Genomic DNA, 27,738 nt, shown 5'->3' with positions numbered 1-27,738 from the left:
AATATACTTTCTCTCGCTCCTCTGAATTCAAGGATTTGGTCTCTCTCTCACTGAAAAGCCGAAGCCTGAACACATGTTCCTGCCTGTTGGTTTCCCATCGTGGCACGAGGATGGTTGATGAACGAGCAGACTCTCTAGGGTTGCTTTAACCGGAGTGATTTTCTTTGGCCAGTTTCAAGTATCTGAGGACGTTGTAGTGATGCATCTTCCTCCTAGATCAAGATAACAGTTTGTGGGCGGCAGTGTCACATAGTGGAGGCCAGATTCAAAAGGTGGGTGTGTATCAATACAGATGTCGGTGAGCAAACATCAGGCCATGGGGGTCAATTTTCGGCCATTGAATTGAGTAGTTCCCCATTGGCAGTCTTGGCGTGACATTTACCTCAAGCGCTTACCCACTTACGGTATTGGTTGCCAATGCGGACCGAGTCCGAGCAGAGTCTCTGCCTTCCGGAGGCCTTCCGATAGTGGCAGTAGCTGACCCCAGACAACCCGCAACAAATACATGATCGTTGGATTCGCGGGGAAACGGGGTCTCAATGCGGGGAAACTGGAGCTTTGTGGCTGTAAAATTGGCCATCATGCTTTTCCGAGTTGAGCTCGTGGTCACCTCGTGGTCAGGTCGTTCGAAGTCTCAGTCATGACAACCTGAAGTACAAAAGGGTCTCGACCGTTTTTAAAGAGTGCCTTTTCGAAACGTTTCCTACTTCCTACCTCATTCCCAATTCATCTTACTTCAACTCACAGACATACCTCGGCAAACATGACGCTTTCTCGTAACTCGACACGCGGCTCAGTCGATGTCAAGGTTGGGATCGAGTGGGAAGAAAATGCCCCAGCCCGCGACCCTCTACTGGAGCGGTACGACCTCATCAGGAATAAGACCCCTGAAGAACTCAAAGCACTCGACAAAGCCGTTCGAAAACGTCTTGATTGGAAATTCCTACCCATGGTTTGTGCCATGCTCATGATGAAGTGAGTTTCGGACCCCGGGTCTGCTCCATCTCAAGCCTATTTGTCGACAGAGAAGTCATTACTAACCATGTCAAGTTACTTGGACCGGATCAACGTATCGAATGCGCGACTAGCCGGCATGCAAGATGATCTTCACATGTCCGACACCATGTGGTCCGCCGGTATTTCCCTTTTTTACGTCGGATACATCATCTCGCAGGTTCCCGCAAATGTCATCATTGCGAAAGGCAAGCCGCGAATCTTGCTTCCATGCTGTATGCTCGGGTGGTCTGTCACCACCTTATGTATGCCTGCTGTCACTGCCGGCTGGGGATTCCTCCTGTGTCGCTTTGTCGTAGGGCTAACAGAGGGTCCGTTTGTCCCAGCTGTTTCTCTCATGACGTCGTCATGGTACACGAAGCACGAGTCTCCCCTCCGCATGGGAATTTGGCACGCTGGAAACACCATTTCGCAGGCTATTTCGGGCCTTCTGGCTGCCGGTATCCTCCAGAATATGGACGACATAGCTGGAATGTCAGCATGGCAATGGTTTCTGCTACTTGAAGGTCAGTTGCTGTGCATATGGTGATGTTGTCTTTTCTGACACCGGTCCAGGTATTGTTAGTATCACGATTGGTCTAGTCAGCTTCTGGTTTATCCCCAACTTTCCCGAGTCAACTGGCACCTATTTCCTCACTGCTGAGGAGTCACAAATGGCTCAATACAGACAAACTGTGTCGGCTGGCGGTCGAGCTGAAGATGACGAGGGAGATTACTGGGGAGGGGTGTGGATGGCACTCAAAGACCCGTTCACGTACCTTTTCTCTGCTATCCACTTTTTTCTCATCATTGCGCAGTCTTACAAAGACTTCTTCCCTTCGGTCGGTTATATCTATTCATACTTATAAAACCTTGGCTTGCACGTTTACTTACATGTTCTTTAGATTCTCGCCACTCTTGGGTTTGGGGACACCACCACGTATCTCATTCAAGCGCCGCCTCCAATCATTGCCTTTCTTGTAACTCTGGCAGTTTCCTGGTCATCTGGGAGAATGCTTGAGCATGGCTACCACATCATAGTGCCAATTCTGTTGACATTAGTTGCATGTGTTGTAATGATCACAACGTTGAACGTTGGGGCCAGATATTTCTGCATGATCTTGTTGGTCACTGGCCCATTTGTCGGCCTTAATGTAAGTGTTACGGACTGTTCCCTGCGCGTTTAAGTGTCTGTTACTGACCACAATAGCTTCAAATATCTTGGGAAACAACTGTTGTGCCACGACCACGGACCAAGAGGGCTGCTCTGATCGCTATTGCCAACTGTGTCTCGTCTGTCTCTCACTGGTTCACACCGTACTTTTTCCTTCGAAACCAGGAGCCATATTATCAGACGGGAGGCGGCGCAATCATTGTTGGGTGTGGTTTGACAGTAATCTTTGTCCTCGTTACTAAGTGGTACTGTCGGAAGAAGAACAAAGAGTTGGATGAGCATGAAAGAGTCTCCGGCGAATCCAATGGATGGAGGTTTGCATCTTGAGAATTGTCTGTGGCTGTAAAATTGTTATTACTCTCAATCTATTCGTACTGAACTGCCATACCAAGACTACTATACCTACACATGTCCCCTAGATCAAGACCTGCTGTTTCAAAATACGTCATCCCTCTCCTCATCCAGTTCCAGTGGCTAGCATCTTGGATTGGTTCGTGCATATAGACTTCGGTGCCGGTATACCTTAGCTGAGCTGAGATGACGGATAGGACATTTCATTCCATGATTTTGATTCTGGGGAAGAACAGCACGCTACTAGTGAACTAGAACGACATTCCTTCCACCAATGGTTCTTCCTTGGGAAATTCACCCAGAAATCAAATTGCTATTGAAGCCCCATTCCGAAGTTGACCTAAATTTAAGAAACTTTTGTTCTGGTGTTTCCTACTGGATACGTGTGGTAATATGCGGGGGGTCTGGATTCGATCAATTGACAATTGTCCATGGATGGGCACACGGGCGGATAAGGTGGAATTTTGTGGAAAGGTCTGCGTATTTAAACAAACTTCCCAAGAGATATCAAGTCTTGAGGTTCTACAATGTGTATTGATATAGCGGGCTCTTTTCCCCCATTCCGTCTAGTTGTTCTTGAGAGTACCTCTCCCTGACTTCGTGCTGAGACAACTTGGACTTCTTGTTGTTCAATCTCCACAGTAGAAATTCCAAAATAACAGCGGATGTTAGACCTAGACAGATAATACCGAGCGAAGTGCCACATCCTAGGGGATACTTCGGGCCCTCCTTGTCCAGGAAGACATTGGTTCCAATGAGGCCTAATACTCATTAGCAAATGCAGGATGAATCCAGCGAGCGATTGCGGACTTTCACTTACTGCCCAAATTACCAGCGGCAAGCAGCCAAGCTACGAGAGAGCGAGGTTATTTCCTATCCAGGAAGTTATGCCAGGCAGAAGCGGATATATGCCGATCTGTGCCAATATGACACTGACATACATGGCTGGGACATTATTGGCTACATCCGAAGAGAAGTGAAACAAAATTCCAAGTGCCACTGCTGAGATAGTCATCGGTCCAATGATGAAAGGCATCCGCCAAGAGAATCGGTCTGAAAATCTGCCTGTGAGCCATGCCGATATGCCACCGCAGATATACGGTGGAATCGTCAACAGCTGCGCTTTTTCCGTAGAAAAGCCAAGCTGCTTAATAATTTGAGGCATTGTGAATTTGAACGCGGCGTTCGGCACAGAGTTAACCCAAGCAAGAAGGATGCCAAGTCCTATCTTCCAGTCGACAAGAGTGTCCAAAAGTAGTCGCCAAGAGAGCTTATCACCTTCCTGGGTGCCAGATCGAACGCCAGACAGACGAAGACGTACATCGATGAATCTTTTATCGTCCTCGTTAAGCCATTTCGCCTTCTCTGGGGTGTCGAGACGCTGTTGCAGCTCGTGTCGGGGATACCACGTGCTCACAATGTATACAGCGCCTGGGAAGAAACCTGCCTATTCGCCATGAACTTCTATCAGCACTTTCTCATCTCGGCATAGCATCTAGAAAGGGACTAACCCACCTCGCAAAGACCAAGACAGACCCGGCAGATCACCATCCCTTGAAAGTCTTTCACAACTCCCATAAGAGTCATTACAGTTCCCCATGAAAGAACGGGGGCGGATAGCCACATGCTGGGACGGACCTTTTTGAGTATGATATTCGAAGGAATTTCTAGTCAAGGAAATTGATTAGCTTCAATGGGTACTGAGTCTATCACTTAATAATGCATGCAGCCCACCAAAGATGATGTATGGAACGAAGAAAATGGTGCTCGCGATATTGTATTGGTTGCCTGTTAGCCCCAGATCTTTATCCATGCCCTCAATCTTCGCATTGCCGATGTTTCCTCGGTCAATATGAGAGAGAAGGTATAGAATACCCATGATTGGAATCAAGCGATAATCAATCTAGGTGGTACCCTTCTTAGTAACACAAACAAGTCAAAAGTCTTTGCGCACTTGATGTGGCAAACGGCGAGTTGTGAATCCAGCTCAACTGACCTTTTTGACAATCTTTCTGCCTTTCTTTCCCTCATAGATTCTCATAAGTTCCCTATCCTCTGGCGATAGACTTGCATATGGGTCAGAGCTTGAACCTGACTCTAGGTGTTTGACGTCCAATTTGGCCATTTCACGGTTGCGGATTTCCGATTGTTGTGCCATGTTTTCAAATAGGAAAAATCAAAAGGCGTAAATCGCATGGAGGATCCGAATTTGATGAGCTTAATTCCGGGGGGAAGGGGGCATTTCACATTTTTAAAACTGGATATCCCTTGTCACGAGTTGGTGAGCCGGGCGGGATCCTTGTTGTTGCTCGTTCGAATCTGCTGACCCTCAGCTTGTACCAAGATCATGCATCCTTTCCCTTTTGATCCTCCCCGCATTCTATGTCAGACAAGCGGGAGAGGGCGCCGATAATTCCTTCGTCTGTGAATCGAAACATCCAGCCCGCTGACTAGACTTTAGCCATTCCCGGCAGGCTCGATGCAGGTGTTCGGCTAGAATTCCCTCGGGGCTTTTCCGACGGCGGGGCGACTCCGGTGTCACGCTGGAAAGCTTCGGGGCGAGTCCAGATCCACCAAAGACCACCTTCTACAAGCGACTGGTACACACCGATGGTGAAAAAACGCACGTTGTCAGCCGAGGGGGCTAAGTATTCCTCCATATGTAGATGCTGGGTGCTTCTCGCTGTATTGTATTAAGTTGGGCGAGAGACGTTGTGCTGAACCCCTGCAGAGTTGTTCCAGCACACCGAGTGTAACACGTCTATGCCTTACGAGTGCAATCTCTTCACCTGTCAGTTTCTTTGGGGCAACTTTCAACGGCCAGCTTCAAAATGACGACGATTGATTTTCCACCGTTTACAGATCTTCCTCTTGATAAGAATGGACCACGCGGCAATGCGTGGGGTCGTTGGGGCCCCGACGATCAGCTAGGCACCCTCAATCTACTCACAGACGACATTGTCGCCAGTGCAGCCAAGGAAAACATCATTACCGGCCAAAGGATTTCTCTGGAGTACGTCACAGGCTTGAATCAACACCATTGGTTATTTGCTGAGTTAAGTGGGTTTGAAGCTGGTCTATGACTGGCGCCTCGTACCCCAAGTTTTCCCGGAAGCTTCTCGAGTTGCACACCATTAACAAGGCACCCCTTAAGCATGCTCACGATGACGAAGTATGTGTCAAACGGGTTTCCCAAATTAGAGTATTTGATCAATGAGTCGAGCTGATGGGATCTTTCAGTGGAGCTTTAATTCCCAGTGCAGCTCTCAGTGGGACGGCTTTAGGCATTACGCATACCAAGAACAAGGGGTTAGTTCTGTGCATCTTCACAGGTGCCATCAATACATCAAATCGATTGATGATTGACGCGTTCAATCTAGCTTTACTACATGGGACGCACCGCCGCTGACTTTGCGGGCTCTCCCGTAGCAAATGGCATACAACGTGAGTTTGCCATTACTTGCCGCAGCCATTAACAGATGATAAATTTTGGTCAGACGTTTCTCACAAGGGCATTGCCGGCCGAGCTGTCTTCATTGACTGGTACGCTTGGGCGCAAAAGCAAGGGGTTGTCGTCGATGCCTTTTCATCCCATGAAGTTCCTTTCAACGAATTGATGGAGGCAATGACCGCCCAGGGTCTCGGAAAAGACGTCTTACGACCAGGAGATATTGTAGTCCTTCGTTTTGGGTACCTCGCCCAGTATGAGTCGATGACACTCGAGCGGCGACGGGAAGTCGATGAGCTCTACAAAACATGTAAGCCTGATAACATAGGCGTCAAGCCATCCGTTGAACTCCTCGAGTTCCTCTGGAACAACCAAATCGCGGCCATCTGTGGAGTTACACGATCTCTTGAAGTCTGGCCATGCAAGGACACGGAGTGGCATCTGCACGAATGGCTGCTTGCCGGATGGGGGATGCCGATAGGAGAGTTGTTCTACTTGGAAGATCTCTCCCGCCTCTGCTCGTCACTCCACCGATATGTATTCTTTCTGTCGAGCTCACCGATGAATGTAAGGTCTTCTTTGTCCGTTCTTGAGGGTCTGGATGATTCTTCATCTAACCGTCCCCACTAGGTTCCTGGAGCGGTGGCCAGCCCACCAAACGCTTTGGCCTTCTTCTGATATCGCTAAATCGAAATGATGGGCTCATTTGATAAGAGCTCAAACATGCATTTCTCTTCAGGCCATGTCTGTCTTCTTGCGTATTTGTCAATTTCGTATCGGTGTTGCACTCCAGATACGAAGAGGACATCGTAGTAAAGCAGTACTCTCTATTGGTCGGAAAGGGTCAGTCGAACGGGTGGACCTGCAGATTCGGCAACAAATTAAGCATAATCTAGAAGGTGACTTCCAGGCTCTCTCGTATTCGGTGGGCCCTCGTGTGATTTTACTCTATCCCACCGGCTCTTTTTGATGACGAAGAAGGCAGGTTGCATTGGCGATCTTGGCGATGCTGACGGACTGGGTACGGTTTAAAAGTCTGGATGGCGCGTTCGACAAGAAACACGAGTTTGTTTTGCTCCAGAAAGTTTCTCCAAGCTTTCGATCCCATTAGATAAGACCTCGAAATGGCGAGATCATCTCTTGTAATGGTGGGCCTCTTGGTTTCAGCATCGGAATCATATGTTTGGCCTTCCAAATACGACCATTTGGAGGACATTCTAGCCATGCATTCGGGCTACATCCGATTTGGCTTCTCTGACTGTTTGTGTTCATCTTCAACTCACTTCACGTCTATTTCATTTCATCTTAGGGTCTGACGAATAGAAATCGCAGTGGTCACGCCTTGCAGCCATGGCTCAGGTATGCCTGGGGTCCAGAATTCGGCCGAGTGGATACGTAGTGCATTCCATGACATGTCTACGTTCGACGCGGCAACTGGCACTGGTGGGCTCGATGCATCACTCATGTTCGAGCTTGAGCGGCCTGAGAACATCGGCTCTGCTTTCAACAACACGTTTGCAGCAATGTGGGATTTTCTCACGCCTAGATCCTCAGTCTCTGATCTTCTAGCTCTCAGCGTCGTGGCTGCAGCTGCGGCGTGTGACGGGCCTCAAATTCCTTTCCGAGCCGGTCGTATCGACGCAACTGAAGCAGGACCTGCCGGGGTTCCCAAGCCGGAAGATGACCTTGAAAGTACGCGCCAAACGTTTAAGAGGGCGGGCTTCAACGATGGTAAGACCACAGCCTTTGGAAAGGCCCATATCAGTGTGCGCCCTAACAAGACGTATGCAGAGGACATGATTACAATGGTAGCATGCGGTCACAGCTTAGGCAACATACATAGTGTCGACTTCCCAGAAATGGTAGCCGGCGAGACTTCCGAAGAGAACATTGCTCATTTCGATACTTCTCCGACCAACTTCGACAACGCAGTTGTGACTGAGTATCTTGAAAACGAGACAGCTAACCCTCTGGTGGTCGGGGTGAACGACACAATGAACTCGGACAAGCGCATCTTTGGTTCCGACGGTAACGCTACCATGTCTTCTCTCTCGGATCCTGTCACATTCAAGTCAAAGTGCACCCGAATCTTCGAGCGCATGATCGATACCGTTCCCGCGTCAGTGACATTGACAGAGCCACTAGATATTGTCGATGTCAAACCCTACGTGGATCCTCCTCGGCTGCAATCGGACGGCAGCCTGCTGTTTGAAGGGCGCATTAGAGTCCGTAATAATGCGGAAACGGGTATCAACGGCGATGACCTGGAAGTATCATTGGATTACCTGGATCGCCAAGGGTCCCGAGACGCAGATATGATTGTGGCCAGCCGCGCCCGCAGCAGGGGTGGCCAGTCGTATGGCTTCTGGGGCAACACGTTCACCTGGTTCGAATTTTCCCGATCAATCAACGCCAGCACTGGAATCAGCAATTTCAACATTCTGCTCAAGACACCTTCTACCGGTACAACATTCATTCTTGACAATTCAAACACTGGTGGATATCCTGTGGATTCCGACTTGCTGTACCAACAAACAGACTCATGCGTCACGGGAACCGGTACGACTCGAGACTTGTCTCTGGTTATAGCTCTGCGCAAAGAGTTAGCTGGTGGAAGCACCCAACCTCTTCTGCACCTTGCCCATCGCGTCGCTCGACCAGGTGTCTTGCTCCCAAGGTTGGAAGTGGAAAGCGTGCCGTTCCTTCCAGTTCCAGGCTTGGAAAAAAGTGATTTTCAATATTTTCGTGCCAATGCCACCCTTGACGCAAGCGGGTGGAGCACGACATTTGATATTACGATGGAAGATTCATCAGCGGACGGCAAACATGAACTGGGTCTCTTGAAGACAAGTGTTCTGTCAGGGACTTGCACCGTTTAGATGTACAAATAAAACAAGTGATAGGCCAATCTCGACGCCATCATTTTCCCATATTACCCATCAAATACGTTCACAAATACCAACACATTTGCCATTCGTCGGTCCTCTCGCAACTAGGTTCACAGCTGTTGTCATGGTCTTCATACGGATCCATGTTGAGAATGTCTCAGTTCCAACAACGCATGCTCGGCGCTCTAGTTCGCCCCCCAAGCGCGAAGTTTCCTAGTGTGTTTCCTTCCACAAAACTCCTGCTTTGACACCGCAACAAGAATTGCCGACCTTCTTCATGCCCGGGTTTGCAAATGTGATATGCATGTCTGAAGCTGAAATCGCGTCGATACTGACGGTAGGTAGGTAAAACGCTGTAAGAGCGGTCGTTTAGGTCATTCCCCGGTGTGTGACTTCTGGAATTGAAATTGACTAGAAACCTAAAGAAGCAATAAAACTGATTCAATGACATCACACTCCGGCCCAAACCTCAACAGGCCCTCTTAGCACGGATTTTGGCCCGCCGGTTCCAATTATCGCCCTCTGGCCTCCGCAGAAACTTGCCAGTATCGGGGTTTCTCATCTCTACGACGCGCCCTTCACTTGACAGCGCTCTCCACTTAGCGTATGACCGATGCACCAACTTGACTTCTCTTTGGCGAAGACCAGAAAGCGTTTGAAGGATTGATTCGCACCGTTAGCCTTCTTTTCCAAACTTTCCAGAGATCACGTTTCATTCAAATCACCCTCTTTTCGTTGTCGTTTGGCATTACACGGAGGATCATATGGCCAAAGCACCCCTTCGATGCCTATCGTTGATCATCTCCCCTTATCATGTCGGCCTTCGCGACCAAGGACCTGGAGCAGGCCCTGCCTTTCTCAAGGCATGTGGCTTATCCAAAAGCCTCAGCAACCTTGGCCTACCGTTGCGTGAGATATACGTGGAGCCGGTAGACGAATTTGAAGGAGAAATTGGCCGCAGCTTCGAGATTGTCCGACGCACAGCAAGACTTGTCGCACAAGAGCGGCGGCGGAACTCGTTTCCCATCGTTCTCGCTGGAAATTGCACTTCTGCTGTCGGGGTGGCCGCCGGGCTGCATACAGTGCAAGACTTTGGAGACGCAGAACTTGGATGCGTGTGGTTCGATGCGCATGATGATTTCAACACGCCAGATACTGTCACGAGCGGCTATTTCGACTCGATGCCCATTGCCATGCTAGCGGGACAATGCTGGAAAGCAATGCTGGAGACTGTTCCCGGGCATCGCTCTATCAATTTGGAGCGTCTGGTGCACGTGGGAATGAGAGATGTGAACCACTTGGAGCGAGCACGGGTAGGAGAGGCCGGCTTCGACGTGATCTGGGGCGATACTGAGAAGAAAGTCGACTTCAAAGCAGGACTCAGCACAGTGCTGCAACGAAAGCAACTTCGTCCCACAATGGTGCATTTCGATGTCGACTCTTTGGACGTCTCTATCGGGAAAGCCAATCGGTTTGCAGCGCCTGGTGGCCTGTTGGAGCCGGACATTGTCGGCTGCTTCAGAGAGATCTCCACGGCCACTGAGCCTGTCTCTTTGACTGTGGCATCATTCGACCCGACATATGAAGGTGCTCGCAATCTTGCAGCAGTGGCTATCAAATCAGTCAAAGGCTTTGTACAGTCGCTCATGGGCTCAGGTGTACTTAACAAGCCATTGCATCTCACGAAAACAATAGTTTCCAGTGATGTTGGCATTGCTGCATCAGAAATTCTATTCCATTCCCCAAACCCCGAGGAATACGAGTATCAAATCAGTACCTGAAACAAGCTATGATTCTGCGCTATAGTAGCTTCAAGGACTCTCATCGTTTACTAGGTAGGAATTACAGTCATGTTACACTCAGTGCATGCATCTATCGATCTCGTCCTGCGGCCCCAATTGCGTTGTCAAGGTATTTCCAGGCACGTTCGACCTCCTCCGGAATATCCACATGTACGAGAAATCCTTTGCCATTGGGACCATAACCATTTACATCATCCCTGAGACGAGGGACCTCCCCCATCAGTAAGTCCACGAAACGTCCCATGTCCCATAGGCCATCTGAGGTAATGCCACGGCTTTGTTGCCCGGAGTACTGGAGCAGTGCTAGTGGATCTTGTTTTCCCTCCTCATTCACGCCAGATTTGACGTGAACCTTTGGCGTGAATGTTGGCCAGCTGGTGATGTGAAGTGTAGATCTGTGGTTCATGGCATACGTCTTCTCAAACGTTGCAACGGTCCTCTTTGACATAGTGGGATCCTGTACAACTATGATCGACCGCGGTGAGGTAATTCCACAGGCCTCAAGAACTTGCTTAGACTCGGATGCGTTTGCACCACAGTTTGTGGAACGATCTTCAACTACGACAACAAACTTATCTCGGTCATTACTGAGCACCATGGCAGCCTCCGGACCGGCTTCGAGGGCTTGAATCCCAAACCAGCGCTCGGCAATCAGCTGCAAGACGCGTGCTTCTGGTTTCCCCTGAACTTCGTCTGCGATTACGTTGTAGATTGGATGTCTGGCAACTGCGTCATACAAGAACGGGGTAGAGTGACCGATGCCGCCGCAAAGCACCAGGACTGTGCGTCTCCCGTCTCTGGGGGCATGGGTCAGTCTCCTTTTCTTGTGGACGGCCAATCTCACTGAATAGGTATTCACACTCACAGATCAATCTTTTGGTCAAGTTCAGAGTTACCAGATGGTTCTCCTCCATTGAATGCAGAGAAAACAACATCGGCCAAGGCGAGCACGGACGAAGCACAGAAGACTATGGCGTCGGTAGGTGGCGCGGCTGGTGTCACATTCCGAGGCTGGGAGGTTGGCAGCGACTCGAAGAACCGATTGACCCCTGAGACTCCATCAATTCTTTCGTCGGATAAGAATCTAGACAGAATGTTGACTGCATCAGCTGCCTCTGCCATGCTTGCGTTGAATACTCGGGCACGTTGTGACGGGGAGCGGTGTGCCGAAGCGGGTTGGGTGCAGTGGAGGTAATACTTGCTGACTTATCCTGATCATCGAACATCACTGTGTTTTAGAGGCCGTGCGCAGACGCTAGGCTGCTTTCAGAATCTCATTCCGCTGGCACTACGTTACTACCTCTACCTAAGCCACCACCCTAAGTAACCAATACCCTGCACCTATCGATCAGCCCAATTGAGCGATTTTTTCACTATTAAAACCACCCCTATAATTTTATACCTACTAATATTATAATAACGCAAAGTAAATAAAAATCTAAGAAATTCACTAATTAATTTAAAATGCTTTTTTATACTCCTTAAGATATTTAGAACATTATTACTAATATAATTAGTAGCTAGTCTATTACGTAGGTCTCTACTTACTATAGAGTGCTCTATATAACCTTATATAGCTAAATTTCTAACTTAATAAGCTAGAAAGTGTAAGGGGCTGGCCCCTAGGCTTGTTCAACGTAGAGGTGCCGTCGATTGACTATTCTAAGCTGAAGAAGGAAGAAAGGACTTTACAAGAGTAGGCACCTAACAGCGGTGAAGCAGGCTGGGTTAGGCGGCGTACTGCGGCAGAATAGTGGGTCCAACGGAGCTGGATCTCAGTAACTGCTCCGGCGAAGCTGGAGATATCAATCCGGGCTCTAGCCTGTGACATCACCCCCCCGCTCCCCTCCAGCGGCGCGCCCGCAGCGCTAAGGCTGGGTCTCCATCGTGCTCCATCGCAGAGCCATAACGGCGTTCGTAAGCCTCTATTGCTTCTGTCCCCTGGAGCGTCTCGACAGGCTCCTAGGTCCTCTCTGTATATCCTTCCCACTTAACCAGAACTTCGCGGCGTCGCCTGCACCCTCAATGCTTCTAGGTAGAAGCGTTGATACTCTCTATACTTCAGGTCTCTTCGCCTTTATCGTCTATAATTAGTGGCGGCTGCTCGTCATCTAACGTTTAACCAGGTAAGAGGTTGTTACCTGCGCGCTTTAGGATATCTATATAGAAGCGTAGGTATATAGCTGCTGGTACGTCAAGCTCTACTATATATAGTGAGATGACTTTCGTAACTATATACTTATGGTGTAACCAATCCAGTTTCTTGCAAGGCCTAGGGGATCTGTAATGCCCTATGTGAAGCTAGACTTTGTCGCCTACTTCTAGTTGTTACGGTCAGCTTTCCGACAGTAGGGTCTGCTAACAGAAGCTGGGGATTGATACGTTCTAACAGTATACTGGGTCGTGGTCGTAGGTCGTAGTTCGTAGGCTGTAGTAGATCGGTTCTTCAGAGGCTAAGGTGATCAGTCTTAGACTCAATAAGTGATTTCGCAGTGAAGGTAAGCTGAGAGTATCCGTGAGGATGAATACTAAGTTGATTGCTGAAGAGCTATAGAAGTTTGACCATGAGCCAGGCTCAGGGTCATACTATATATAAGTCTAAGTAGTTTCTTTCAACTGAGGACTGATATCTTCCGAGCGGTCCCCAGGTGTGGACCGCTTTCTTTATGTCGGTCCTAGATCAGGACCGCTTATCTCTCGTCGGTCCTTCTTATCGTCACGTGACCTGTACCATAGTTCTTCCGTTTCCGAGTGAGTCCCTGTTGTTCCCGTGATCCTGCAGTACCAATGTCTTATCCTAGCCGCCCGATGCCCAAGTGGGTCGGTCAACTGTTATCCATACATAACGGGTCGTAACACTAGTCTCTCTGTAGGCTGGCGCTTCCTATTAGCCAGCTCCTCATAGCGTTGCTGTGTTGAGGCGAGGGTCGATTAGGCCATATCCATCATATCTTGAAGCCTTATTACTAACTTGCGTGCTTGGCCCTCACAGGTGCCCTCAGGGCTTGCTGGGCCTGCTTCCTTGACCTTAATAGGCTCTGGGTTATATCCATGCTCTAGGAAGAAGCTACTCATCCTAATAGCGCTATTATCGCAGCTTATCCAGTTGCTCCCTCTGTTGCTCATAATTGACGTAGGGATGCTGTGAAACCTGAAGTGGCAGTTTAGGACTCGTTCAGCACAGGCTTCAGCTTCTATGCTTTCTATCGCCTCAAGGGTTACGCCTTTACCTAGCCGGTCGATAATTACCTAAAGATATCTCTCGCCCTTATCTGTAAGGGGAAGGTTAGTAATAAAATCCATAGCGAGGTTGCTTCGTATACGCTGTAGTATCAGTAGTGGTTTCAGAAGTCCCTTACGACGTTCCCTCCAGATATAACTGCGCCCATAACTATCGCAGTTACAGCAGAAACGCTATACTAGGTGCGACTGACCAGGCTAGTAGAACTATCTACTAACCAGCGCGAGGGTGTTATCTCTTCCTAGATAGCCACTAAGCACTAAGTTGTGGGTGCTTTAAACGATATAGGTGCGTAGCGTGTTTGCGTCGTTATCCAGATCTTTATTACCTAGTACCTAAATCTGATCTCTAAACAGTAGTTAGTTGCTATTATTAATCTTACACTTAGCGATCTGAACCTTTAGCTTAAGGCTTGGGGGGAAGCTTCTTTCTCGTTATTTTACAGCAGCATAGGCCTGCTGGTAGACTTCGTCTTATCCTTAGGTCTGATCCCAGAGTTGCTATAGTTCTTTATCATCGGTAAATATAAGCATCAATAGTGCTGCCTCTATATGTTGTATACGCGCTGAGGGTAGGGTTGCTTCTGGGAGGAGCTGTAGGATTCAACCTTATTTACGCTTATCCTCTAGAGACGTAGGTATATCTTATTCATATCTAGAGAGTACGTCTGGCACTACTGCTTTGCTTCCTAGCTGGTATTATATCTTGAAGTTATACTGAGATAGTTCCTCTGCCTATCAGCTTTGCCGTTCTATAAGCTTCTGCTTTGTCATAAAGTACTTTAGGTTCTTATGGTCTGATAGGATCCTAAAGTGGCCGACACTCTGTAGCTCTGCTCTCTATTCTCATAGATAGCTTATAATAGCTAGCATCTCCTTATCATATATCAGATAGTTAAACTGGGCAGCGTTAAGCTGCTGTGAGTAGTAGGCTACTGCATGACGTCTGCTATGCTTATCTTCCTGTGAGAGTACGCCTCTAAGGGCAAAGCCTGAGCAATCAGCCTCAATATAGGTTGTGCGCTCAGGGTCCAGTTGATATAGAACAGGCTTAGCAGCAAAGATCCTCTTAAGCTCCTGGAATGCTACTTCTTATTCCTTACCCCAGCAGAAGGGGACACCCTTCTTTATAAGAGCTATCAGGGGTCCAGCAATCTCTGAGTATGCTGAGATAAAGATCCAGTAGTAGTTTGCAAATCTAAGGAAGCTTTAGACTCCCTTAAGTGTCTTTAGAGCTGCCTATTCCTTAATCGCCTTCAGTTTCTCAGGGTTATAAGAGATACTAACTCCAGCTGTAATAATAAACCCTAGGTACTTAACTGTCTTCACAGAGAAGGCACACTTATGAGGGTCTAAACATAGCCCTACTGCAGCAAGCTTATGCAGTACTAGCTTAACCTTTGCTTCGTGGTCTTATTATAATCTATTTGAGTAGATCAGGACGTTATCTATATATGCTGTTGCAAAGTCGTCTAGATACTCTCGAAGTATGCTGTTAATATATCGTTAGAATATGGCGGGGGCTCCTGTGAGCCTAAAGGGGATAACTAGCCATTCAAATAGCCTATATCTCATCTGGAAGGCTGTCTTATACTCCTCTCCCTATGCGATCCAGATCTTATAGAACGCTGCTACTACGTCTAGCTTAGTGAACCACTTAGCAGTGCTGACAGTCTGTAGCATCTCTTAAATCAAGGGAAGAGGGTATCAGTTGCGCTTAGTAAGCTTGTTAAGAGCGTGGTAGTTAACATAGAAACGTATTCCTCCGTTTGGTTTACATACGAATAGTACTGGGGCTGATGCTTCTGAGCTGCTAGCGCAGATGAAGCCCTTATTAAGTAGGTCTTATAGGGTCTTATAGAGGATGAGGAGTTCTTCTTATGATATGCTATAGAGCAGACCCTATAGTAGTACGGCTTTATTACTACTACTATCCTGTTTAATAGGGATCCTATGGTCGACCCTAGGGCGATATAGTGGAAGGTTAGCAGCTTCATCAGGTTGGAATAGCTCTTAGAACTTAGCTAGTACAGCTGGTGGGAGGAGGGCTTTTAGGTCTGCCTTCTCAGTCTTCTTCATAAGAGCCTTCTGTATATCTGCTAGGCTGATCGCTTAAACTTCATATCCTGCAGTTCCTTTAGTGTGTTGTTATGCCCTCTTATAAAGCGTTACAAAAGGGGCTCCCAGGAGGAGGCGGGCAGCTCTGATCTGGTGCACTCATCCTAGCTCTTCCTCGCCTTTTAGACGTAGGTCTACGCCGCCCCTCTTATATTATATCTGTTGCGCAGCAGCATCATATAGGATGTAGTTCCTCTCTATCTAAGGCTTCCCTAGGAACAGATTGTCGCTAAGGCTATATATAGTATACGCAAAGATATTCTTATTATAACTGCACAGCTTAAGGTTAAAGATAACCACACCTGTTGCTTTTGTAGCGCCTATAGCGTTGCTGAAGCTGCCTAGTACTCGCTTAGAGCGGTCTACTACTAGCAGGCAGAGCTTGCAGGCTAGGTTATAGTTAATAAGGGCGTATAAGTTGCACCCTATATCTATCAGGGCGTCTGCTTAAGTGCCCTTATATATATAGGTAGTGATCACTGCTGACTTGCTGCTTATGTAATACTTAAACTGCTTCTATTTTGTGATATCACTAAGTTCAGCCTCTAACGCCTAACTTTGCAGTGGAGTTACTCTTTTCCTAAGCTCTCTTCAGCCTCAGAGCTTCCCAGCTCCTCTATAGGACTCTTATTACTGCTCTCTTCTCGCTCCTTAGCTTTCTTAACCTTTGCAGGATAGGAACGCTTCAGCTTAGGACACCATATAGCAATATGGCTGATCTGGTTGCAGTTGAAGCACTTGCAGGTGTCTCTTATAAGCTGCAGCAGGTCTTCGGATGAGGAGCTGCTTTGTTAGCGACATGACTTTGTCTTCTCCTTACCCTTAGCGCAGCTGACGCTAGACATCAGTATATCTCCGTCTGCATCTTATTAGCAGTTAGGTTGCAGCACTTTCTGAGAAGTGTAACTGAGGTAGCGTTCCCTAAGCTTCCTGCTATCTAAGTGGGATCCTATAGTGAGAAGCAGTTTTATAAACTGGTGGTAGTCCTTTAGCGCTTCTAGTACCCCTATTAATAGGTTGCTTAACTAGGAACTCAGTACACCTTCTAAGTAGTTAATCTTGATCTTATCTTGCTAAGATCCTCCCCCACTTGCTGTAAGCTCCTTCTCAAACTTAGGAAAGAAGGAAGTAAAACTCTCTTCCTCTCGTTACCGCATATCGCGTAACTTATCTAAGGCTTAGGCTTCAGCGTTTAGGTCCCTATATATTCTTTTGAGATAGTCTATAAATTAAGCTGGGGAGGTGTCTCCTCAGGCTAATCTATCAGCAAAGAAGGCGGAGGATGTCGCTTAGGCGGTTCCCTCCAGCCTGGCGTAGATATATGCAAACGCGCTCTCTTCTCCGCCTATAGCTTCAGTGTTGATCTGTAGCTTTAAGTTTGTCTCTAGAGCCTACTATAGAGACCGGCGTCTTATGCCATCAAACTTTAGGGGGTCAGGAAGCGTTAGCCTCAGTCGTCTAGTTAAGGTTGGTTTATAAGGCTCAGCCACTATTATTGTAATGCTGTCGCTTATTATCTATGTAGTCATATCAGCTGTGGACAGAGTAGGTATGCTGCTTGCAATCGGCGTAAGGGTTGCTCTATCTGTTAACATAAGCCTATTCAGAGCTGTCAAGAGCTGCGTCATCTGGTCCTAAAGAGGACGTATGCTTGCGTTAACCGCTTTATTAACCCTGCGGTTAATCTCTGCAGTTATCGCATCGTTTGCGCTACCCTCTGGCGAATCTATCGTGTCGCACTCGTGAGGTTTTCATATAGCGCCTTCTCGTTATGCTACCCTCTAGCGAATCGGTCGTATCGCTCTCATGAGGTTTCCTAAGCGTCTTTTGTTGTTGAGCTTAGAATATGTAAGGGGCTGGCCCCTAGGCTTGTTTAACGTAGAGGTGCCGTCGATTAACTATTCTAAGCTGAAGAAGGAAGAAAGGACTTTACAAGAGTAGGCACCTAACAGCGGTGAAGCAGGCTGGGTTAGGCGGCGTACTGCGGCAGAATAGTAGGTCCAACGGAGCTGGATCTCGGTAACTGCTCCGGCGAAGCCGGAGATATCAATCCGGGCTCTAGCCTGTGACAGAAAGAAGCTTAAGCGTACTTATAGTAGCTCTCCCCTACTTAAGAAACTTAGTTAGCTTTTTAAGTTACTATATAAAGCTTCTTAAGCTTTAATTCTACTTATATATAACTTAAAAAGCTAGCTAAAAAGATTATTAAAGCTAATAATAACTCTTAGGTAATAAGTAAGAAATAGATTGATACCTTCTTATATTAAAACCTATTAATTAAGATAATAAAGTTATAGAAGATTAAATAAAAGAAGGTTAAAAAGTTACTATTAATATTATTAATAATCTATTTAATATATTTAATCTTCTAGCTATGAAAGCTATTTCTATATCCTTTTACTAGAATATAAATAAAATTAAAATTACTAAGGGGGTTTAATATAATAAATTAATACTAAGTAGTATTAATAAACTTTTAATTTTTATCTATAGTTTAGAATCTTATACTTAAATAAATATAGTTAAGTATATCTTAATAGAGAGTAAATACTTACTACCCTTTATAATCTTTAAGGAGAAGACTAGATAGTAATAATAGTTTGCTAAAAGTATTAATAATTTTACTACTTAGAGGTTTATATTAATAATAACTACTTTTATATCTAATAATATTAATATAAAGTAGCTAATATAGATCTTTATTTCTAATATTACTATTAAAATAAAGAAGCTATAATCTAAGTATCTCTTTATTATCAATAGCTATAGGAGTTATATTATAGATAAGTTAATATATAAATACCATAAAGAAAGTATTTACTTAGTTTATCTATTTGCTTATTTTTTATATATTACTTAGCTACTTAATATAGCTATATTTTCACTCTTTAAAAAGGTATATAAAAAGAAACTTAGAGATGTAGATTTAATACTTAATTTAGCACCTATGAAGAAGTAGAACTTTTTATAATATTACTTCTATATAATATAAGCTACGCCTATTATTAACGTCTAGATAGTGCTATAGACCTAAAAGAATTCTACTTTTAGCGACTACGCTTACTTAATACTGCTTTATACCTATTTTTCCTCTATGTAAGGGACTTTTTAGACACCTCTCCCTTTTAGCTTAGATTACTATAATTAAAGTATCTCTAAGTTAAATAAACTAAAGGCTAGCCCTTTATATATTTAAGCTTTCTTAAATATCTATTTTACTAGTTATATAGCGTAATAGATAGTAAGTAGAAAATAGAGCTAATTAAGCTAGAAATAGCTAGCTTAGAATTAATATTAGTAAATAAGGAGGCGTTTAAAGTAATTTACATAACTGATAATAAGCTTAGTAACTAACTTAATAACTCAGTAACTCTATAGTATGTTAATAATAAGCTACCTACAGATCAAATATAAATATTAGTAGCTAATAACGCTTTAGTATTAATAATATTAAACTTTATAATGACTCTATTAATATTATTAGTAGTATTACTACTTTTTAAGCTAGATATTACTTAAGAAATAAGTAGTATTTAGTACTTAAGGCTTCTCTCTAACCTTTTTAAGTTTAGAAGAAGTTATAATAAGTATACTATATAAACGTAATAGATATATAATAAGATTAAAGTAGATTAAGCCTTTTATTAAAGTAACTAAAAAGCGTAATACTTAATTAACTTTTATTTAGAACTTGAAGTATAATTAGTAATTATAGCTTTTTATAGCTTAAGAAGTAGTAATAGCTTATTTAAGTTAGATGTTGTTTTAGTATATTTAGATTATACTTGTAGCGACTTAAATATAGAAAGTAAAGCTTTTAGAAAGCTATTAAAGCTTAAGATAAAGTATAATAAAGCTTTTGTTTTATTTCTTTTTTATTTTAAATATACTATTATAGAGGTAGGTAGTATAATTTAGCTAGATAGTATTTAGATTAATTATTTATATAGAGTACTATTATATAAGCTTTTTAATTATCTAGTTAACTACTTAACCTCTTATACATATACTAAATATATAAGCTTTATATAAGATATTATATAAAAACTAAAAGGATTATATTATGTTTATAATATTTTATGTTAGTTTATAACTTTTAGAATAAAGTTATTACTTCTAAAAGTAGATATAAATAGAGATATTACGATAATAAGGTTAATATACGCTTTATATAATGGAATAAATACAAGTTTTAGTAAGGAAATATATTATTATTTTAAATATAATTAAGTTAGCTACATACAAAAAGACTATTAAAAAGCTAAGAAGTTAAAGGATAGTTCTAAAGTAGTAAAAGCTATTAAGGAAATAATATACTTAGATTTAAAAGAAACTAAAAAAAAGAAGATACTTCTAACTTAAAAAATAAGTAACCTTAATATAAAATTAATTATTAAGGATAATAGAAGAAGATTGAACTAATTAGAAATAGTTTTAATTAGAACATAATATAAATAGGCTTTTTATAATATTAATAATTAGAGTTAATAAAGATATTTTTATTAATATTTTAATAGATTATAGTTATAATATCTATATAATAATACATTACTAGTATACTTATTACTTTTATTTACTATATATTAACTACTAAGTATAATAATTATAAAGCTTTACTCATAATTTAATTGAAACTATTATAAAAGGAGTAGCTGTATTACATTTTAAAATTAGAAGCTATATATAATAACTTTTTACTTATATAATAAATTGGTTAAATTCTAACCTCTTCTTAGAAAAACCATAGATAGGATAAAATAATTTTATACATAATATAGTAAAGAAGTAGATATTCTATAAGAAAAGAAGAGTTACTATTATTTTATAAAGATAAAAAAAACTTTAAAAAGTAAGGGAAATCTAAAAAGTTTATTAACTAAATATTATTTTATTTATAGTAATCTACTAGAATACTAATAAGAGTTAGCTATCTAAAGTAGTAGTAAAGATATAAGCTATAAGCTTAAAAGATATTAAAAAGGCGCTTAAAATAAAGAAATTAGAAGATTATTCTAGAAAACTATTATAATATGTTTATAATAAGTTTATAGAGCTTTTTAAGCTTATTCAATTATACCTCTTATTTTTAAATTACTTCAATATAGATTATCAAATCTACTTTAAGTATAATACTTCTAGTTAAGAAGTATCTTTGTGTTAAGGCTTCTTCTATAGTATATTAAGAAAAGAGCTATTAGTACTTAAAAAGATACTTATTAACCTATTTAATAAGAGTTTTATTTAAGCTAATAAGTTACTTATTAGTATACTAGTTCTCTTTATTAGGAAACTAAATAGAAGATTATAGTTTTGTTATAATTATTAAACGCTAAATATAACTATAACATAAAACTATTACTTTCTACTTCTAATCTAGGAAATCTTCTAAAAAGTTAGTTTAATAAAATAGTATATTAAATTAGATATTATAATAGCTTTCTATGAGATTTACATAATAGAAAAATACTAAAAGAAGATTACTTTTTATATATAATATAAGGGTTTTAAGTAGTTAGTTTATCTATTTAAGCTAAGTAAAGCCTTAATTATATTCTAATAGTATATTAATAATATATCCTAAAAGTTTCTTAATAACTTGATAATAATATGTATAAATAATATATTAGTTGATAGTAGGTGCTTTTAAGTAAACTATAAATAGAAGCTTTATAAGGTTTTCTAAATACTTAAAAAAGCTAGCTTTAAATTTAACTTAATAAAACATAAATTCTCTATTAAAATAGTGAAATATATAAGGTTTATCCTTAAAGTAAGTAAAAATATTACTTGTAATATAGAGAAAGTATAAGCAATTATTAAATAAAACGTATTTATTTTTGTAAAAAGGTTATAGAGTTTCTTTAAGTTTACTAGTTACTATTAAATATTTATATTAAAATACTTAGAGGTTATAAAGCTTTTTACCTTCTTTATAAAGAAAGAAGTTTTATTTATTTAAAGTAAAGAATAAAAAGATATATTCTAAACGCTTAAATAATACGTTTAAATTATGTTAATGTTATATTATTTTAACTTATAAGCTTTAATAAGTATTAAGATAGACTACTTAAGGTTTATACTAAAAAGAGCATTAACTTAAGAAGACTTATAAGGATAATAATATCCTATTACTTTCTATTTATAGAAACTAATTTTAGCTTAACATACCTACTTAATTTATAATAAGAAGTTATTAGTAGTAATTATATATTTAAATATATAAGATATAAAGTTAAAAAGCTATTTTAGATTTTAGGTTTTAACTAATTATAAAGGCTTTAAATATTTTATATAAAAGTAGCATTTAATAGAACGCTAAAAATACTAAATAGAGCAGCTTTTAAAATATGATCTTTTTTTAGAATACTAACTAGGCTATTTTATAGCTATATTTAATACGCTCTTATATTATAAATAAAACGCTTTAAAAAGTTAAGAAGATAAATAAAACAAAGAAGGGTAACATGGTTTATCAGTCAGCAATAAATATCAGCCAGCAACAAACTTTTTCCTAAACGCAGTTTGCACCAAACCACTTAAAACTTTAACGCGTAATAACCCTGCAACTATTATGCCAATTTATATATAAGAAGATAAGATACTTCTAGCTATTAAGGCGATCTAATCAGCCTATGTTGCCAGCTGAAAGCTAAATATGTTATATGCTGTGAAGACTTATAATATCCCTTAAAGTTCTATATGCTATAGAATAAACGATTAACCCTAATATGAATATACCTAACCCTAATAATATAAACTTAATCTAATTAAAGAGAAAATACTTCTCTAATATATTATTAAATAGGATTTTAGACGATTTCCTTTACACCTTACTAGTGTGGAAGATATAGCTAATCTCCTGCTATAAGTGTATAATAGTAAGCCTATTAGTAAGTAATAGGCTAGGCAGTTTATGGACTTACAGCTTGCTCTGAAAACTAAGTTTAATTGTTTATATAATTATTAAAGGGCTTTTTAAGAAGATCCTAAGGTTATATCAAAATAGTTTGCACTATTATGTAATATAATAGGTAAGTATAGCATCTAAGAGGGGGACCTATATAATTTTAATACAATTAGCTTTATAATAGGTATAATCACTATATTAATAGTAGTAATATATACTAATTGATATAGTAAAGCAAAGTCTGTCTAGCTTAGTAACTATAAATAGGCTATAGTTATTAAATATATTAATTTAGGAGGGTGGTGTATCCCTCTATTTATAATTATTAAAGATATATATCACCTTATTAGTTAGACTATAGAATTAGGTTTTCTAAGTAACTAAGTGATTAAACCTACTACTAATAGATAGATAGATAATTACATAGGTCTTAATTAGATTAAATATTTTAATAAACATACTAAGAACTAAGTAAAAAATATCTACTAGATACTTATTATTAACAGCTATAAAAGCTATTTATCAGCTAAATTTAATAATTATTATAAGCAGAATAATATTATAACTATTAATATACCTATATATTTATTATATCTATTATAGCTATTAGATATTACCCTTTATTCACCTTTAAAACATATATACAGTAATAAAATCAACTTATTTATTAGAGCCTCTATAAATCATATCACTAAATCTAAGTTTTTTATTACCTTCTACTAAGCCTATAATAAGGTTTTTAATAAGGAAAACATTAGGTCTGCTTTCTAAAGCATTAGAATTTCACTATAAGACCTATACTATATTATTAAAAAGCTTAATATATATTTATAGATACCTACACCTCTTATAGCTAACCTTTTAATATTACTACCTTAGCAGTTATAAATACCTTTTAACCTATAACAAACTATCTCACAGTCTAACTTTATTAAAAGTTATATCTCTGCTTATTAAAAAAGCTTATTAACACTAATTATTACTGCAGTTAAGTAATTATCAAAAGGTATATAAGTAATAACATACTTAATCACTATCTTAACTAATTAGCTTTATATCTTTAAGAATATAAATATAGCACTTATTAAGCATTAGAGGGCTAAAAGAACGCAGGTACAGCTTAGAGGGGTACTTAGTATAGAGGAATCTCAGGTTTTGCTTGAAGGGAAACAAAAGGGAAACGTCCAGCACCTCAAGAGGACGACGAGGGGGGTCCATCAAAGAGAGCCCAGCCAGCTTAGAGACGCTGTAGTATATGTGGTGGGACTGGGCATAACGCGCAAACCTGTTCCAAAGATGTCGAACCCTCAGGAGATTCTGATAGCAACAACTAATAGTTAATTTAATACGTTATGGTTGAGAAATACTAGATGTTGTTGTGTACGTGGAAAAAAAACGTCCGGCTGACTGGTCCAGCTGGCTGACTGATGAACCACGTTATATAAGTTAGTAGGAAAAATAAGAAGTAAACTAAGTATAAAAAATCCTATTATTATGTTATTTATTTATAAGGTGTAAAGTAGTTAGTAGCTTAGATTATTATAATACTAGCTTTATTTCTAGGTTATACTAACTACTTTTAGTTTATATTAAACCTATACTTATATAAGGGCTAGAAAGAGGAGGTATATATTATAAGCTACACTTATTATTAACGTCTAGATAGTATTACAAACTTAGAAGAATTCTACTCTTAGTAATTATACTTACTTAATACTACCTTATATCTATTTTTCTTCTATATAAAGGACTTCTTAAAAACCTCTCTCTTTTAGCTTAGATTACTATAATTAAGGTACCCTTAAGTTGAATAAACTAAGGGCTAGCCTCTTATATATGTAAGAGGGATAGCTTTAAAGTTTTAGATTATTAAAGCTAGTTTTAAATCTATAGTTACATAGCTTATTAACTAGTAGAAAGCTCTTAATAGCCTCTTTTTAGATAGATTAGCACCTATAGATGTTTAGAGGTTCCCTCTACTTTATAAGAAGTAGCTAAAAGATCTTCTAATACTTTAAACTTTAACTATTAATACTCTTATAAAATCTAAAGATCTAAAGAAGTTTAAGTTTATATAGACTATAGAGGTAGAGGAAGCTAGTTTTAACAATATTATATATAAACTTATATTTAAGAAAATTAGTAAATACCTTAATAAAAATGATATTACTAAAGTATAAGATAATAAAGAGATACTTACTCTATACTTTTATATTAAATAGATTTAGCCTATTAAAAAAGCCAATATTAAGGTTAATAAGAATAAACGTTTTGTTAAGATACTTAATATTATAGCTATAAAATAAAAGCTTTAGAAGAAGTAGTAAGATCTAGAAAAGAAGTATTTAAGTACCTAAATAATAACTAAAGTTATAATAGAGTTAATATATATAGAGTTTTAACTTTTATAGCATTTTACTACAAAACGATCAATTTAAGGTTATTTAATTAAGCCTAAAAAGCGTCCGAATTAGGCTGATTAGGGGGTGTGGGGTATTAGTTACTTAAGGTAGTAGCTTACAGCAATCATCACAAACTAAAGCAACCTCAAACTATTGATTTCTTGCATTTTCTTAGACGTTTCTTTCCGTAAGTAATATATGTACGAAAAATTCTTCGAAGGTCTTTATATAGTCCGCACCCAGCCTCTTCGATTACTTCTCAGCCAAAAGAAAGGAAAACGAAACGGGAAAGAAAACAGCCAGAAAGGCAGGCAGTATCTGTTGTCGTTATGAATATCAAGTTGAAGACTACGACCATCGCATAAGCAGATCAGGTCGGTTTTCGTATGTATTGTCGGGAGTTCAACCTGCTTCATCATGCTTACAACATCGGAAGTATTTTGCTAAATTAAATGAGGAGCTCTGAACAATCCCGCTCGAGACACCAGGAATTAGAAAAAAGCCCACATGCACAACACGAAAGATTTTCTAGGCCCTTTGGCGAGCATTTTGCATTCAACGCAATGGCCGATGAATTTGCATCCTTGAGTACAACTTTATGGAAGCAGGGCTGCGGAGTTTGTGAATTACTAATTGCAAGTCCGCAACCACAAAAAACTCCGCTTAGCTGGCTAATTCGTGGTCTTCTTTCCTTTCCAAAGCGGGTGTTTCGAGACTTGGCAAGCCTGTACGGGAATCAAGACACGCGCTTTTCAGATTTCCGCAATGAGCTAGACTAAGTAAGGCCATAAAACAGTTCCCGTAGTTTCCGCTTAAAATTCCGTCAACAGTCCGGTTACGAGTACGAAGTCAACAGACCGTACTACAAAACGGGAAGCAGTTGCTATAGTATCTTTGTCATCTGTTGTACATGTAATTTGACTTCTGTATTCAACATGTCTTCAGAAAACACCACTACAAATCGAGCTGTTGTTCTTCCCGGGGCGGGACAGGACGCAATTTTTGAAATACGCGAGAAGCCAGCTGCAAACGCAGGAGATGCAGTCATAAAAGTCATAACTGTCTCCGTCAGAGCCAACTCTCCGAATGTGTATCGAAACCCGAGCAGCGGACATCCTTTGCCATTTCCCTACACCCCTGGATTTGCGTCCATCGGCAGAATTATCGACATCGGACCCGACGCAACAAGACTGAAACACGGGCAATTGGTCTTCTTTGATCCATACATACAGGCCCGGGACCGTGGTGGAATATGGATCTCCGGAATGATGGAAGGGTTTGACGAGGGCAGTCGAAAGCTGTCCCGAGGAGAGTGGCGTAACTCTACGTATGCCGACTATTGCCGCCCGTTAAACGAAGAGAGGCTTTTGGGCAGTATTGATCAAGATGGGCTTGGGTACACAATGGAAGACTTGACACATCTCTTCAGTATGCTCGTCCCATTCGGCGGTCTTGCGGACATCGATGTCAAATCTGGAGATACTGTCATTGTCGCCCCGGCGACAGGGAGGTATGGGAGTGCAGCTGTCCACCTCGCCCTCGCTATGGGCGCACACGTCATTGCCATCGGGCGCAATGAGCCAGTTCTCGAGCAAATTGTGTCCATCAACGCTCGCGTCTCCACTGTCAAACTCACCAATGTCGTCGAGCAGGACACTCAGATGCTCCGTAAGGCTTGTCGGGGGTCAGCTGACGCCTTTTGGGACATGTCTCCATCTGGCGCAGCCACTTCTTCTCATTTTACCAGTTGCATGAACGTTCTCAGGCACGGCGCTAAAGTCAACTTGGAGGGCAGCGTTTTATCCGGTATTAACTTTGGCTACATGGACATTCTAGGCCGTGGACTTACCATCAAGGGAACGTGGATGTGCACTCCGGAGCAGACCGAAAGGCTCATCAAAATGGTAGAAACCGGAGTTCTCCCCCTTGGGAGAAAGGCCGGCATGGGGCCAGTTCATAAGTTTCGGCTGGAGGATTGGGAACAAGCGTGGGATGCCGCAGAGGAGAAAAGAGAACCGGGCGAGATAGTCATCATGCCCTGAACGCCATGACTTCACTTACCGTGGTTTAGGGGCCACATCGCGAATAGTGCTCCAGAAAGTTTTCGCTCGGGCAGCCGTGCTTCCAGTCGTAATTGAGAATCCTTCAATTTTCGTATTCCAATTTTCATCATCGCCGTGTTAGGGGGAGCCATTTTTTTCAACCTCTTTGTCAGACACTGGCTCTAGGCGAAGATGGACTGATGCGATTGAACCCATTAGTTGGTATCATTCTTCTTTCCCATTCCAGTACCAAGATTGACGCGTTCGTCCCATTTTTTACCCCTTGAAAAGAAATTGATTGGCGCCGTTCCTCATCTTTCTGTTGCATCCAGCTGCTCGGTTGGATGCCGCACTAACCGGGTGGGTTGGATTA

The 27,738-nt window shown here is 41.4% G+C and overlaps 5 protein-coding genes across 5 annotated transcripts; 4 read left to right on the top strand and 1 right to left on the bottom strand.

Moving 5' to 3' along the window:
- Positions 1-763: 763 nt before the first annotated feature.
- CGCA056_v002006 (putative transporter) lies at positions 764-2,494 on the top strand (the record flags this gene model as incomplete). The annotated part of the gene is made up of 5 exons (XM_037317265.1): positions 764-975; positions 1,051-1,520; positions 1,570-1,835; positions 1,899-2,147; positions 2,204-2,494. The coding sequence occupies 5 exons, from the start codon at positions 764-766 to the stop codon at positions 2,492-2,494; spliced, it is 1,488 nt and encodes a 495-aa protein (XP_037184898.1).
- Positions 2,495-5,349: 2,855 nt separating this feature from the next.
- On the top strand, positions 5,350-6,644 carry CGCA056_v002005 (uncharacterized protein; the record flags this gene model as incomplete). Its single annotated transcript, XM_037317264.1, has 6 exons — positions 5,350-5,531; positions 5,591-5,690; positions 5,759-5,827; positions 5,899-5,962; positions 6,016-6,533; positions 6,597-6,644. 6 exons carry the CDS (start codon positions 5,350-5,352, stop codon positions 6,642-6,644), a joined length of 981 nt encoding a protein of 326 aa, XP_037186038.1.
- Positions 6,645-7,378: 734 nt separating this feature from the next.
- On the top strand, positions 7,379-10,635 carry CGCA056_v002004 (WSC domain-containing protein; the record flags this gene model as incomplete). Its single annotated transcript, XM_037317263.1, has 2 exons — positions 7,379-8,568; positions 9,744-10,635. 2 exons carry the CDS (start codon positions 7,379-7,381, stop codon positions 10,633-10,635), a joined length of 2,082 nt encoding a protein of 693 aa, XP_037186039.1.
- Positions 10,636-10,726: 91 nt separating this feature from the next.
- ydcF lies at positions 10,727-11,778 on the bottom strand (the record flags this gene model as incomplete). Its single annotated transcript, XM_037317262.1, has 2 exons — positions 10,727-11,453; positions 11,522-11,778. The coding sequence occupies 2 exons, from the start codon at positions 11,776-11,778 to the stop codon at positions 10,727-10,729; spliced, it is 984 nt and encodes a 327-aa protein (XP_037186042.1).
- A 14,948-nt stretch (positions 11,779-26,726) lies between these two features.
- On the top strand, positions 26,727-27,365 carry CGCA056_v002002 (uncharacterized protein; the record flags this gene model as incomplete). The annotated part of the gene is made up of 1 exon (XM_037317261.1): positions 26,727-27,365. The coding sequence occupies one exon, from the start codon at positions 26,727-26,729 to the stop codon at positions 27,363-27,365; it is 639 nt and encodes a 212-aa protein (XP_037186043.1).
- Between the last annotated feature and the right edge of the window lie 373 nt (positions 27,366-27,738).

This window comes from Colletotrichum aenigma, assembly GCF_013390185.1.
Source record: "Colletotrichum aenigma strain Cg56 chromosome Unknown KSG_Cg56_contig01, whole genome shotgun sequence".
Classification (NCBI taxonomy): Eukaryota; Fungi; Ascomycota; class Sordariomycetes; order Glomerellales; family Glomerellaceae; genus Colletotrichum; species Colletotrichum aenigma.
The sequence above is the reverse complement of the archived record's forward strand: the minus strand, read 5'-3'. Positions and strand labels throughout refer to the sequence as shown.